General features: G+C 32.2%; 1 protein-coding gene across 8 annotated transcripts in view; it reads left to right on the top strand.

Moving 5' to 3' along the window:
• The window catches only part of LOC110020788 (DNA mismatch repair protein PMS1), a 74,332-nt gene that overhangs the window by 41,312 nt on the left and 19,112 nt on the right, over nucleotides 1–13,908 (top strand). For 6 of the 8 annotated variants that reach the window (XM_020719060.1, XM_020719025.1, XM_020719044.1 and 3 more), the window contains 3 exons: nucleotides 10,847–10,950; nucleotides 11,054–11,235; nucleotides 12,460–12,560. In XM_020719060.1, coding sequence (XP_020574719.1) covers nucleotides 10,847–10,950; nucleotides 11,054–11,235; nucleotides 12,460–12,560 — 387 coding nt within the window. Of the gene's footprint in view, nucleotides 1–8,513; nucleotides 8,666–10,846; nucleotides 10,951–11,053; nucleotides 11,236–12,459; nucleotides 12,561–13,908 lie in introns of those variants that run through there. The other 2 variants (XR_002293571.1, XM_020719071.1) reach the window with 2 other exon arrangements.

Below are 13,908 nucleotides of genomic sequence, written 5' to 3'. Positions count from 1 at the left end.
TTTTTTTTTTTTTCCAAGGATAAATTTCTCATCCCAACCTTCACTCTATTCATTTTAAAAAACTAACACTTAGATGAAGCTAGATATTGAATTCCAAAATAATTTGGAATTATTGCATCATTTATGGAATCAACAACTGATTCCGTTGTTGATTTAGATATCTTGGGTCTGAGATGAGAATGATTTATGGAATCAACCAACTTTTTAAAAGGTGTGAACGATTTAGATATCTTGGGTCCGTTGTTCAGAGCGATGGTGATATAGATGGGGATGTTAATAGTAGAATTCAAGTTGGTTGGTTGAAGTGGAGGAATGCTTCGGGCCTTTTGTGTGATAGAAAAGTACCGCTAAGACTGAAAGGAAAATTTTATAAGATGGTGGTGAGACCTGCAATGCTCTATGGCGCTGAATGTTGGCCTTTAAAAGAGAAGCATAATAATAAGTTAAGTGTTGCCGAGATGAGAATGATTAGGTGGATGAGTGGCTTGACACTTAGAGACAAAATGCGGAATGAATATATTCGTGATAGGGTTGGTGTAGCTCCTGCGACAGACAAAATTAGAGAAAGTCATCTTAGATGGTTTGTTCATATTAAACGTCGACCATTAGATGATCCAATTAGGAGAGTAGATGTTTTAAATTCGACTTGTGTTAAGAAAGACAGAGGTAGACCTAGGAAGACTTGGGCTTATTGTATTAAAAATGATCTTAATTTACTAGAACTAAATGAAAATATGACATTAAATAGGACGCAATGGAGAAAAAGGATTCATGTAGCCGACCTCACGTAGTGGGATTAAGGCTTTGTTGTTGTTGTTGTTGTTGTTGTAAGAAGACACCGAGAGCATTGTGGAACTTGCCTCACAAAATTCACTATTGAATTGAATCCACCATCAACCAGCACATAAATATCTTATGTTAATTTTTTTATTCATATATTTCATAGATGAGGATATTATTAGTAGAATTCAAGTTGGTTGGTTGAATTGGAAAGCATCAGTCCTGTTGTATGATAGTAAAGTGCCGCTTAAAGGAAAATTTTATAAGATGGTGGTGAGATCTGCAATGCTCTGTGGCGCAGAATGTTGTCCTTTAAAAGATAAACATAAAACTAAGTTAAGTGTTGCTCAGATGAGAGTGCTTAGGTGGTGGCTTGACATGTAAATAGCAATGTTTTGGGTACTATGCATGTAATTATCTCTAAAATTAATGCATAAAACATATAAGCTTTTTGCATGTTTAAATTTTATATAGTATTAACCCACCTGAAGACTAATTTCTCTCACGGTCAACACTATAAACCAATTCTATTTGATAGCCAATTTTTATAAATTTGGAGTCGATGCAACATACATCTCTCAACACTCCACTGTTATAATTATAATGTAATATTAAACAGAAAATATTTAATTAAAGACTAAACAAAAAATATTTATTTGAAGCTTTCTTATCTCTATTGCAGATAGCGTACTCAGTTGTAAAAAGACCACAACATGATTGTAAATATAAAGTTCTTGATCTATTATAATTCTTTCATTTGGATCTTCTACTAACATGTTAATAACTACATATATGTCTTCTATCAATGGTGAATCTGATTGTATATAGACTTATTCTTATAAAAAAAATCAAGATTAAAATATTATCAAGCTTGATACAATAGTTTTCGAAGTTGATGCTTCCATCTATCATCACTAACTTAAAAAGTTTGCTCATATTTTTTTCATCTCCTCTAAAAATACCAATGATTGTATCAATGACTTACTTCCTTGCATGATGGATATAACCCATTGCAACTAGTTTTTCACCATCCATTAATCTTAACATTTTCACCATTGGGCTTGTAAAATTAAAATTGTAAGACACGTCATTCCAAAAGCTAAATTTAAGAATGATCTCATTAGCCTTTTTTTTTCCTTTATAATCAACACTAAATCTAGACTTAGTTTAATCTTATAAAAAAAAACATATACCTTGAATTTTCTTTTATATATGTTGGCGAGTGTGAGAAGTGATGTTGTAAAATGAGCGATGTCTGGTTTAACCAATTCTACACCACTAGTATATTTCCTCATTATGTTAAGAACAAATCAATGATTATATATGTATTCCGTTAACTCCAAAATATTTTTTGTAGTTTTCTTCACTTCACCCATCTTTCCAATATCGTCCAATATAAAATCAATATAATGTGTTGCACAATATGTCTTAATATATGTCCGTCCTTTTTACCATTACCATTTGACCTACATAAATAGAAAAATCTGTTGAAATTTTTTTATTTAAAAAATAAAATAAATTTGCACTTAGTTGTAAATACACTTAGTTGTAAATAAAATAAAATTACAACCTGCACATAGCTGGAATGATTAATTGTATCCACTTAAAACACATTCTTTTCTCCAATTTTCTTTATCTGTGCATCTTAGAGTTCAAAGAGTTTCACCACGGTTTTTAAATATTCAAATTCATCTATGAATTCTAAGAATAAAGTGCCTGAAAGTGATTTAACCAAAAAATTAATAATGGACCGATCTCTAAAATAAGTCTATCAATCAGACATGAGAGTGCATCTTTTCTCTTCCTAATTTTTTTATGATCTTCCATATCATTCCTAGTTGAAATTAGTTCTTCTTCAAATAAAGGACCTTTTAACTCATAATAAAATAATGGTGGAAGACTTGGTCCATATTGTACAATTGTCTCAACCAAATGATCAAAACTCTCCAAATTTACCACATTGAAAGGGGTTCTTGCTTGATAAAATCACCTAGCAATGTATTGTATAGTTCTTTCTCTCATACTCTTACCCATATTTTCTTTAAGTCTAATCTGTCTCATATATTTTCTTCTAGCAACTTGTTTTTCAAGTTCCTTATATAAGAAATTATGCATTAACGTTTTAGATATGTTATTACTCTCTGATCCAAAACTTGATTCAAATGCACTTTTACCAGTGTTAAATGCAGTTGAATATCTGTTTCTTCAGTTATATCAACCATCTTCTTATTGTCTTCCACATAAAAATTTTGTTTGGCTTTTCTTACTCCTTGATAAGAAAGCAACTCATCTCTTACATCCAAATGTACTCTCTTACACATAAAAACATTACTTCTTTTTGATGTATTAGAAGGAATAAAACATGTGCTCCTTCACTCAAGATATACCCTCATCTATCTTCTTACCACAATAAATATATGTATGACAAAATCATTGATACATATTTTAAATTTGTATAATTCCAAGTTGGACCATTCCTCGTTGCATTTGAATTTGTCATACATAAATTATTTTTTCATACATAAAAAAATAAAATAAATATGCACTTAGTTGTAAATAAAATAAATTACAACCTGCACATAGGTGGAATGATTAATTGTATCCACTTGAAACACATTCTTTTCTCCAATTTTCTTTATCTGTGCATCTTGGAGTTCAAAGAGTTTCACCACGGTTTTTAAATATTCAAATTCATCTATGAATTCTAAGAATAAAGTGCCTGAAAGTGATTTAACCAAAAAATTAATAATGGACCGATCTCTAAAATAAGTCTATCAATCAGACATGAGAGTGCATCTTTTCTCTTCCTAATTTTTTTATGATCTTCCATATCATTCCTAGTTGAAATTAGTTCTTCTTCAAATAAAGGACCTTTTAACTCATAATAAAATAATGGTGGAAGACTTGGTCCATATTGTACAATTGTCTCAACCAAATGATCAAAACTCTCCAAATTTACCACATTGAAAGGGGTTCTTGCTTGATAAAATCACCTAGCAATGTATTGTATAGTTCTTTCTCTCATACTCTTACCCATATTTTCTTTAAGTCTAATCTGTCTCATATATTTTCTTCTAGCAACTTGTTTTTCAAGTTCCTTATATAAGAAATTATGCATTAACATTTTAGATATGTTATTGCTATCTGATCCAAAACTTGATTCAAATGCACTTTTACCACAGTGTTAAATGCAGTTGAATATCTGTTTCTTCAGTTATATCAACCATCTTCTTATTGTCTTCCACATAAAAATTTTGTTTGGCTTTTCTTACTCCTTGATAAGAAAGCAACTCATCTCTTACATCCAAATGTACTCTCTTACACATAAAAACATTACTTCTTTTTGATGTATTAGAAGGAATAAAACATGTGCTCCTTCACTCAAGATATACCCTCATCTATCTTCTTACCACAATAAATATATGTATGACAAAATCATTGATACATATTTTAAATTTGTATAATTCCAAGTTGGACCATTCCTCGTTGCATTTGAATTTGTCATACATAAATTATTTTTTCATACTTAAAAAAATTATTAATTACAATTTATATTTTGTCTTCTCGTTCAAATATAATATGAAATATATAACGACAACAACAACAAGCCTTTATCCCGCTAAGTGGGTCGGCTACATGAGTCCTTTTTCATCATTGTGTTCTATTGTCATATTTTCAATTAATTCTAATAGATTAAGATCATTTTTTATAAAATATGCCCAAGTTTTTGTAGGACTATCTCTGCCTTTCTTAACATAAGTCGAACCTAAAACATCAACTCTCATAACAGGCTCTTCAAATGATCAGCGTTTAATGTGATCAAACCATCCAAGACGACTCTCTATTTTGTTTGCCATTAGAGCTACACCAACCCTAACACAGATATATATATATATATATTTTGCCTCTAGGTGTAAAGTCTAAACATGTGTCATTTCAAACTCATCCATATCAATATCATTGTTTATTTACATACACGTGTACCTTAGCGTCTCTCAGCTAATACCATAAGGGGGCGAACTCTATTATAGTGAAGCATGCATGTGCAAACAGTATATTTAGCTTATATCAATCATGTTTAGTTCATTCAATCTCATATAATCTTTATACCTTTAAATAATGCATAATAATAATTATCACTATAATATAAAATTATTACAATGATATGACTAATAAAAAAAACAACATATAAATCAAAATAAAACTTCACAAATGAATTTATAGGTAGCAACACCTATCAATACAACTGGTTAAGAAGAAAAAAAAAAAGCTACTACAAATCAAAAGTAAGAGTGGCCACCCAATAGATTTGAAGTTGTTATTCCTCAATTTCAATTGTGAAATTGAATTCGATTGTAATAATTTCTATAAATAAAACACAATTAATTTAAACATTATGATTTTATTAACTTTTTATTTATGAAATCACTAATTTTCCAAATTTAACATACTATATAAGAATCCCAATCTTACCATTTCTATTAATTTGGTTTTGCATGCACTAATTACACAACTTTTGATTTTTCTATAATTAATTTAGTTTAGAAGTTTTAACAAAACTAAAATAACATTTAACTTATAATTTCTATTATTTTAGTATTTAATTAATCATAATATTAGAAATATTATTTCACTAAACTATCTTAATTATTTTAAATTTTAGATTTATTTTCAAATAAACAAAATTTTCCTAATTAACCCAAATTAATCTTTTAATTTAATTATAGATAAGTTATGTTTTTCTCTCTTTAAACCACAACATTAGATTGTTATTTTAAATCTTTTATTTATTTATAGATATAAAAAAAATAGAATTTGTAAATGAAATTTGTAAGTAAAATTACCTCAACACAAATGGCTTGCCCGAACACCCAACTCTTCCCGTGTACTCGGTAAGCACAACTCTCGACCTCATTATTTCCTGCACATGATTTCACACATTGGCTCTGCCCTAGCTCTTTCTCATTATTCTTCGAATTGCAACACTGCTTTTAATTTGGTTTGTCCTCCTTGCTCATAAGTAGCCTTCTTGATGGCGAGCCGCTCGATGATGCATCACACTTCGATCGAAATGAAGGTAACGCGCTCAACTTTCTATCCTCTTCTTACCCTCGATGATGCCTTCTCTTGCTTGAAACCAAGCTTCCACCAAATCAATACCCTGTTGACGATGTCATCCAGTAGCAACGTTGTGGTCGTTGTCCCAGCACACCTCCAATCCCTCGATCAAAAGGCTTGAAATCCTTGTCCACTTTCCCTGCTTCTCAATCTCGTCTTTACTTGCTTCTCAGAATTTCGAAGTCGTTCTACTTTGAAAGGTGGTTTTGTTTCTACTTATATGCCTCTTTATATGGCTAAAACGCTCGCTTCATCTCCCTCGCATTTTTTTTTATTTGGGGAGATGAAATGAGGCGTTACAATCTTTCACACTCACAAAATTTCGGTCGTAAAATTTAAAAGATCCCATAAGCCACTTATCATTATAGAAAACAGTGAATTATTTGTAAATTTCTATGAAGAAGATATCTGAATACTTAAAATGAAATTTTGATAAAATAAATCAAAGGTTTGATATAAGATAACTAAACTTCCCCCATCTTCTTAAATAATATAAGACATCACATCTAAAACAACATAACATAGTTAAGACATAATCACTAAAGCAAAAATACACTATAAAGACGCCTCTATAACATAAAATGAATTATAATACTCATTAGACCCTATTAGCTTCAACATCTGCAACAATATGTTTTTTATGCTCGTTATGAATAAGGTTATAGACTTGCGGATGAACTGGCTGTCGTAGTTTACCTTAGGTGGGAGCTGAAGTTGTTGACTCTATTCTTCTCTACCCACATACAGCCTTCAGTGAGGGAACTTCACTTCATTTTTTTATCTTCAGTGGTTTTCTGGCCAAGTGATGGGCAATATCTCACTATATGTCTAGGCTGATGACACTGGTAGCATGTGTTGGAACCCATCAAGCATTTACCTTCTTCCTGTGTACCACATTTGACACATGAGGCTACTGTATTGGGAGCCACTACTGAATCCACCTAAGCTGTAAATAGGCTTCGCCCCACTTGAGCCCTCTGATTGAACCTCTTGCTCTCCTTCATCTATATATTTTTTTTCCTGTGTATCTCGTTCCGTTTCCAAGTAAGCAATACTCAAATTTTACTCTTCTTCTTCACTCCAGTAATATTGAATATTTATCAATCCCCAATGACACCAACGACTGACTGATCAATTCTTTAAAGTAGAAAGAAATCTGTAACATTTTTGCAGTAGTTATCAAATACGATGCATACCTCGATAATGCAGTAAACTCTACTTCACACTGCTTGATTGACTTCTTGCACCAACTTAATTAATTTGTTCTGCATTTGTTTTCAAGCGGATAGGGATACAAACCGCTCTCTAAAAAACTCCATTATATCTTCCCATTTGACCAGCATGTTAGTTATATCCCCTAGTCTTTCTTGACGTTGCCCACGCCACCACCTTTCTGCTTCTCCATCAACCAGTTCTTTGTTTCAATTGGTTTTTCAGTTCCTTAAAAAGAAACATCGATGCAGCTCTTGAAATATCTTTAAATACGTATTCATAGCAATAGCATCTCTTTCATTTAACTGCAATATAGACTTCTGAATTAGTTGTCTTTGTCGACATCATCTGGGTTAGGCTATTCGTGTTCACCGCTTATTTTCTACACATTTTCCTCTTCGGTGCATTCATTTGCCTGGATTTTACTTGAGAGTTAACCTAAATTTTAAGTTTTCTTTTAATTATCATATTGACTTTTTCATCAAGGTTCAATTACTTAATTTTATACTCTGACTTTGGCATCACTTTTGTTACGACCCGGTCCAAAACTTAAAATTTTTCAAGCCGGGAACAGACAATAGGATTGTGAAAATTGATTTTTTTTTTTTTTTCATTATTGTTATATTATAGCAAAGCTGGAGAGAATTCTCTAATATTACTACTTGCGAAACATTCAGCTTTTATTTATTTTTATGTCTCTTTAGATTAACAGGAAAGCCTTTCATTATAACTTTATCATTTGGAAGTGAAGTTATGAGCTATTTTGAAATATACTGGATTTAGATAAAGTTTTTTTATTGAATTTCACAAATCAAGCAACAAGTTCATTTATGATAACATGAAGCATCTAAAATCAGAAGCATGCTGATGATCATTAGCATGTATTACGAAGTAATATTTGCAAATGGTGCTAAGGTATATGAAGAATTTAAATTATGACGTTCAAGCGTTGTGTTTCATGACAGCTACAATTTTGTCAGACGCTTATTTTATATAATTGTTATAGAATTGATATTGTGCCTCCAAATAATTGGCCTCATCCCCTGTCAAACCACACAATTTTTGTTTAAATAAATGGGTGAACTGTGGGCCTTTATGCTTCATTGAAACAATTTGCTCTTATTATGATATACTTTTAAATATATTTTCGTTAAGTAGACATTAACTAGTTAACATATTGGCGATGCAGTCATTTTTCGTAAGAGTTTCTAATAACCTAGCAGTTACAGCCATGTTCAGAGTTCATGGCTTTCACATTAATTGGACTTGATAATGTGAATTCTTTAATTTGTTTTAATAATAGAAATTCTTCGAATTTTATAATTGGGTTCCTTTAAAATAGGAGGATTCTACTTTTAATAGTAGAAATCCTTTTAATTTATAAATTGTTTCCTTTAAAATAGGAGGATTCTATATTGTTAACGAGCAGGAGGGAATGCAGAAAGCATAATGCTACAGCACAGTGCAGGTGCAGCTAAATGTCCGTGGGCAAATAATAAAAAAGGAGTTCTACATTTGGTTTCCAAGCTAAGTCAGAGACGTGTGGGCATTTGAGTATGACTATTGAAGCATTTTAATGATTCTTTACCTTTATAATATAATTAAATAGACACATATATAAAGTTTATACATTTGGATGTTAAGAAGTGCGGGCTTCAAAATTTCGTTCACGTCTCTTTTGAGAGAGTTTTGTTATTTTGGCTTAAATTTTCAGAAAGTAGATTTGGTTTTTAGAATCAACACTACTGAGATATTTTACCTTCATTTTATAAGTAATTTATTATTTTGTTTTTAGTTTTTCCATATGCATATGCATTTTTTGTTAATTCCCCCTATCAATGAAAAGAGGAAATTTTTTGATCAAGGTTAATATTTAGGCGCCAAGTGTTTAGCTTATGATTAGTTTAAATCAAAAGTTCTCTCTTGTAACTGGAAGGGTAACTAACTATAGGGCTTGTGCTAGTGGGAAAATTGGAACAATATCTTAAAGTTTTCATAAAAATGAGGCAGAAATCTTTCGATATATTTTTATTAAATTCTAAACCGCCTTTTTAAAATTTGTTCGAAAATCACAAACGAAACCGCCTTTTTAAAATTTGTTCGAAAATCACAAACTCTCGTCGTACACTAATTTTAGCAATAAATTAAAAGGCAACTTTTGGAATTTATTAGTTATTTACTAAACTAAATAAAACATTGTTATGGTTAATCTTAGTCATCCCTTTGTTTAAATTGATTTTTCGCGATTGAACTGCTGCTATTATTTGCTTGACGTGTGCCGCCTCATCATATTTTTGGTTTGAAGAACTTTAAGTTAGTAAAACACCAATCTTTATTTGCATTCTTGAAATTTATTATTTTCCTGTTTTTTTCTTTTTTTTTTTTTTTGTCTGTAAAAAATTTGCATCTCATTTCTCGGAGAACTTGATTTTTTATTTAACTTTTTGTGGCCAGGGATTGAAGGGCCATTGATTCCTGTGTGAATCTGTTTCACAGTTTTGCTAATGATATTTTATTTCTGCGGACTCAATCAATGTTCAACTAGAACTTTAGGTTATAGCATGTTTTATGGGAACTTCATAATTTTTTTTTTTATAGCCATTTATATCATGCGAAACCTTTTTATTTTTTTATTTCATTGCATATTTTTCATGTTTATTTTTATGTTGTGTCAAAAGGGTTTTTTGAAGTTACAAATTGTTTCTATTATGTTAATTAGGGAGTTTTTGGACATTTTGAATCAATAATGGAGCTATGGTGCATGTCTCCATATAATTTATTTAATTTTTATAGTTTTTCATGAGCTAAACTTGATAACTTCAGATCAGGACATAAGAGAAAGAAGGTGATAGAAAATCTATTTCTATTTGTTACATATGAAATAGTGGAAGAAAAAAAGTCGAGAGGATTCAAAATTAATAATCTATTGGATAATATTTATGATAATGATGATGGTGATGCTGAATATCATGAAGAGGTAGGCCTTGAGCGATGACTATCTTTATTGTGACTTGGAGTTCAAGAACCCATAGATTTAAATCACACACACCTCAAAGAAGCAGGGGATAAGAATTCTTTTCTCTTGCATGGATACATGTAATTTATAATTATTGTTACTTCTAGTTAAAATTCATCTGAATATACACTACTTTGAAAAGTTTGTTGGGCATGATGAGTTAGTGTACTTTTACAAAAAACTTTAGTTAAATAGAAAAGGGAACTCATATTTTCTTGATTTCTAAAGGCTTTATTTTGTGCTGTAGTTATCGAAAATATTTTTATAGCATAATTTCGTCTTGCATGGTTGTCAGGTTTATCGTTCAACACTAGATGTGGGCGTGAGGTCATAATTCAGTGGTACATTTAAGTAGGCTTTGTTGAAGTCCTTTATGTTTTCATTTCTAATTTATTTCAGAATGTTATTATTCTCGGGATATTGCTATTTATGAATGTTAGGTTTGAGTTTTGAAATCTTTTACAAGGATAATACATGCTTTCAAAGTTTAATGATCTTTGTTTTTTTTTTAATTCTAAAAATTTGAGTTTTCTTTACTGTAACTAAAAACAGTAACCTAGATATTTTCATTCTACCTCTAATCTTCTTACATATTACAAGCCTCAAGTCATTTTTTCTCTGTTTATTTGTGTGGCTTACACTTTCGTTTTTTCTCTGTTGATTTGTATGTTTTACACTTCTGTTGCTAGCCTCCTCATAGTTTTGTATACTTCAATTAAGGAAAAACGGGTTTCTTCTGATGGAAGACATGAATGCAGCTCCCAGACATCGATTTCTGCTAAAAGCTGTACCATTCAGCAAGAAAATAACTTTTGGTGTTGAAGGTACCCAAGATTTGGGTTTTGCCTGTATTATTGAGTTTAGATACGATCACTACTTGAACTTATGTAGGAAAATAACAGTGGGCTTTCTACTTCTTATACCCAGACCTTAAGGAGCTTATTTCTACCCTCAATGACAGCGAAGGAGAGTGCTCCATCATCAGTAGTTACAAAATGGACACTGCTGATTCCATTTGTCCTTCAAGGGTCCGTGCCATGTTTGCTTCACGTGCTTGTCGGATGTCTGTTATGATCGGTGATCCACTTGCAAAACCTGACATGAAAAAGGTAGACATGTTTTAAAATAACAAAACAAAAAATGCTGTCACTTTTGGTTTTGGAATTCTAGTAGAATATAAATATCATTTTCTTCTCTACCTAAAGTGTAGTTTCAGGTGTTTAATATGAATATCAAGTGTAGTTTTAGTTGTTTAATATGAATATCATACTAGTCTGGAATTCTACAGAGATTCTGCAGAAATCCACATTTTTAATATTTTATATTGTATGGTTGTACATTATGAGCTTGTTTACGTTTATTACATACATGAATATTGCATGCTGAAGACTTGTGCTCTTACCTTCAAAACTATAGTCTGGTAACTCTGTTTGACAAACAAATGTGGAATATTCCGTTATATCTCTGGAGCTTTTTTTATTTGCTAAAAGTAGCATTGAAGTAGATTAATTAGCGGCATGTAATGGCAATAGCAACCGGTTTGCATTACCTGTCTGCGGTTTCCTTAAGTGTCTAGAATTCCTGTTTGGAAGTTTCTTGTATTCCCACTGTATTAGTTTATTTGTGTTATACGTTTTCTTTGTTTCACAAACTCAATGATGGTTAGGCTATGAGTTAAATTAGCATGTGGTAATTACTTGAGATATTTTTTGCGAGTTATAGATTTAGCTTTTATAAAATGGCTTTGAGATTGGTTTTCAGTGTGGTTTAACATTTCAAAAATTGTTTTTATATTCATACGTTAAGCTTCATCATTTGTTAGTACACTACTTATTTCTTTATAATGCACACACAACCGAAAGATGCTTATACATTTGAGGAATGACACTTTCCTCAACATCAGTTGGTGAGTCGCAAGTTCTCAGAAATTCTCATGTACTGGAGAAAATGATCAAATTGGTTCGGACTATTTAGGGTATTTTTATTTTGGTTGTAGACTTTTCTTATTCCCCAAGTTGATCCCACAATTTTTCATAATTTGTCTCTTATTGTTCTTCAATGTGACTTTTTGGTCTTTCAACCCAACTCTTTTAATAACTAATTGGATAATAAAAAAAGATATGTGGAATAAGACATGCTATGTAATGTTTAGGAACTCTTAATTTAAATCACGATGAATGGAATTATTTTTTCTAGCTTTATGAGATTTTGGCTCTTTGATGGATGCTTGGGGATTTGCTCTTATTAGTACTTAACTTGTAAACAAAAAAGCTTGTTTGTCACCATGTTCTTTTTCGTTTAGTTTCATTTACCTTGTGTTTATTTTCTTACAGATACTTAAGAGTTTGGTAGATCTCAAGTCTCCCTGGAACTGCCCTCATGGTAGGCCAACAATGCGCCATCTTGTTGACTTGACTATGGTTTGTAACAGAAGGTCAGCATTTTATTCTTGAAATTTATCTATTCTTGGGTTACGCAAAATATTATCCTTTGTTTAATTATGCCGATGAAGGCATTAAGACTAACTGTTAAACTGCACGCGGTCCGCTTTATGGTTTAATTATCCTACTAATTGATAAAATCCATCAATTTAAAATTTTCAAATGTGGTTACTAGTTTTCAAAATCCTTATGATTGGATTGAAAAAGTTTCAACATAAATAATAGGTGTTTGAAAATTACTAAACATTGTGAATGAGGATAAACTCACCTTTCAGACTTGAACTTAACTTATATAGTCAGTCTCACAAAATAAGGGAAGCAATCTCTGCACAGAAGCAATTGCTAAAAGATTGTGGTTTTTTTAATTTATTCATGTTGGAATTATTTAGTTGCTGCTAGTTTTCAGTCATCTTGACCTGAATACTGTGTTCTACACATTCAGCAAAATAAGAGATTGGCGAGCCAACCCGGGATTTCCCCCCGCAAATCTCTATGATGCTTAAATCAGTGATTTTTCTTGTGTAGGTGAATGAGAGCTGAAACTAATTCAATGGATTTCTTTTCTGGATAAAGAGCAAGAGCAACCATCCTCCCGCTTGGGCTAAAAAGTGAGTTCAAAGTCCTCTTGACGCGGAGCGCTAGAAGGCTCCCCTGTAATGGGGTCGCCAACTGCGCTCCTAACGCGGGGTGCTAAATTCCAGCCGACTAAACCGGCTGGCCAACTTCCTCGCCGGTCCGGGGGATCGGGCCGGAAAACGACCTCGAAGAATCGAAACAGAAGGATCGTGAGTTCTGTGGAGAAGATGGGACTACCTCCCCTCATGTGCTCCTCCTTTTGGAAAGTCTTAATGGCTAATTTCTAGAGTATTCCCACCCTTCTTTTTGCGTGGGAGTTTTCTTTCGCACTTCTTTCCTTTTCTCATCCAATAGGAGTTTATATATTATTTTTTTGCAGAGATTTAGGGTTAGTTTTTGCTGTGTTCTACTTTCAGATTTCCTGTGTGGAGAGTTTTCCTTGTTTTAGGGTTGTATCCGAGGAGGTGGTGGTTCTCTGGTTGTATCCTTTACCAACGTGGTGTTGTATCTTTCCTTTTTACCATCCCTACTCCTCCCCCTTCTAGCAGCCGCACGCCTCACTATCCTTCATCTCCGCACCCAGCCACCTTTCCCCCCATTGACTTACTCTTGTTGTCCAGCTCCCTGGACGTCACCCCAGCCTTCAACCGCCCTTTCCCTACATTCCAGCATTGTTGTATCCCTTCATCCCAGCCCTGGTCATCGCTGTTTTATAGCAAAACCTGCTGACCAACCATCCATTTGTCCCTGCAATTCTGCACCTTC

This window comes from Phalaenopsis equestris, unplaced genomic scaffold (genome assembly GCF_001263595.1).
Source record: "Phalaenopsis equestris unplaced genomic scaffold, ASM126359v1 Scaffold000002, whole genome shotgun sequence".
In the NCBI taxonomy this organism is placed as follows: domain Eukaryota; kingdom Viridiplantae; phylum Streptophyta; class Magnoliopsida; order Asparagales; family Orchidaceae; genus Phalaenopsis; species Phalaenopsis equestris.
Note: the sequence above shows the minus strand (reverse complement) of the source record. Positions and strands in the feature narration are given on the sequence as shown.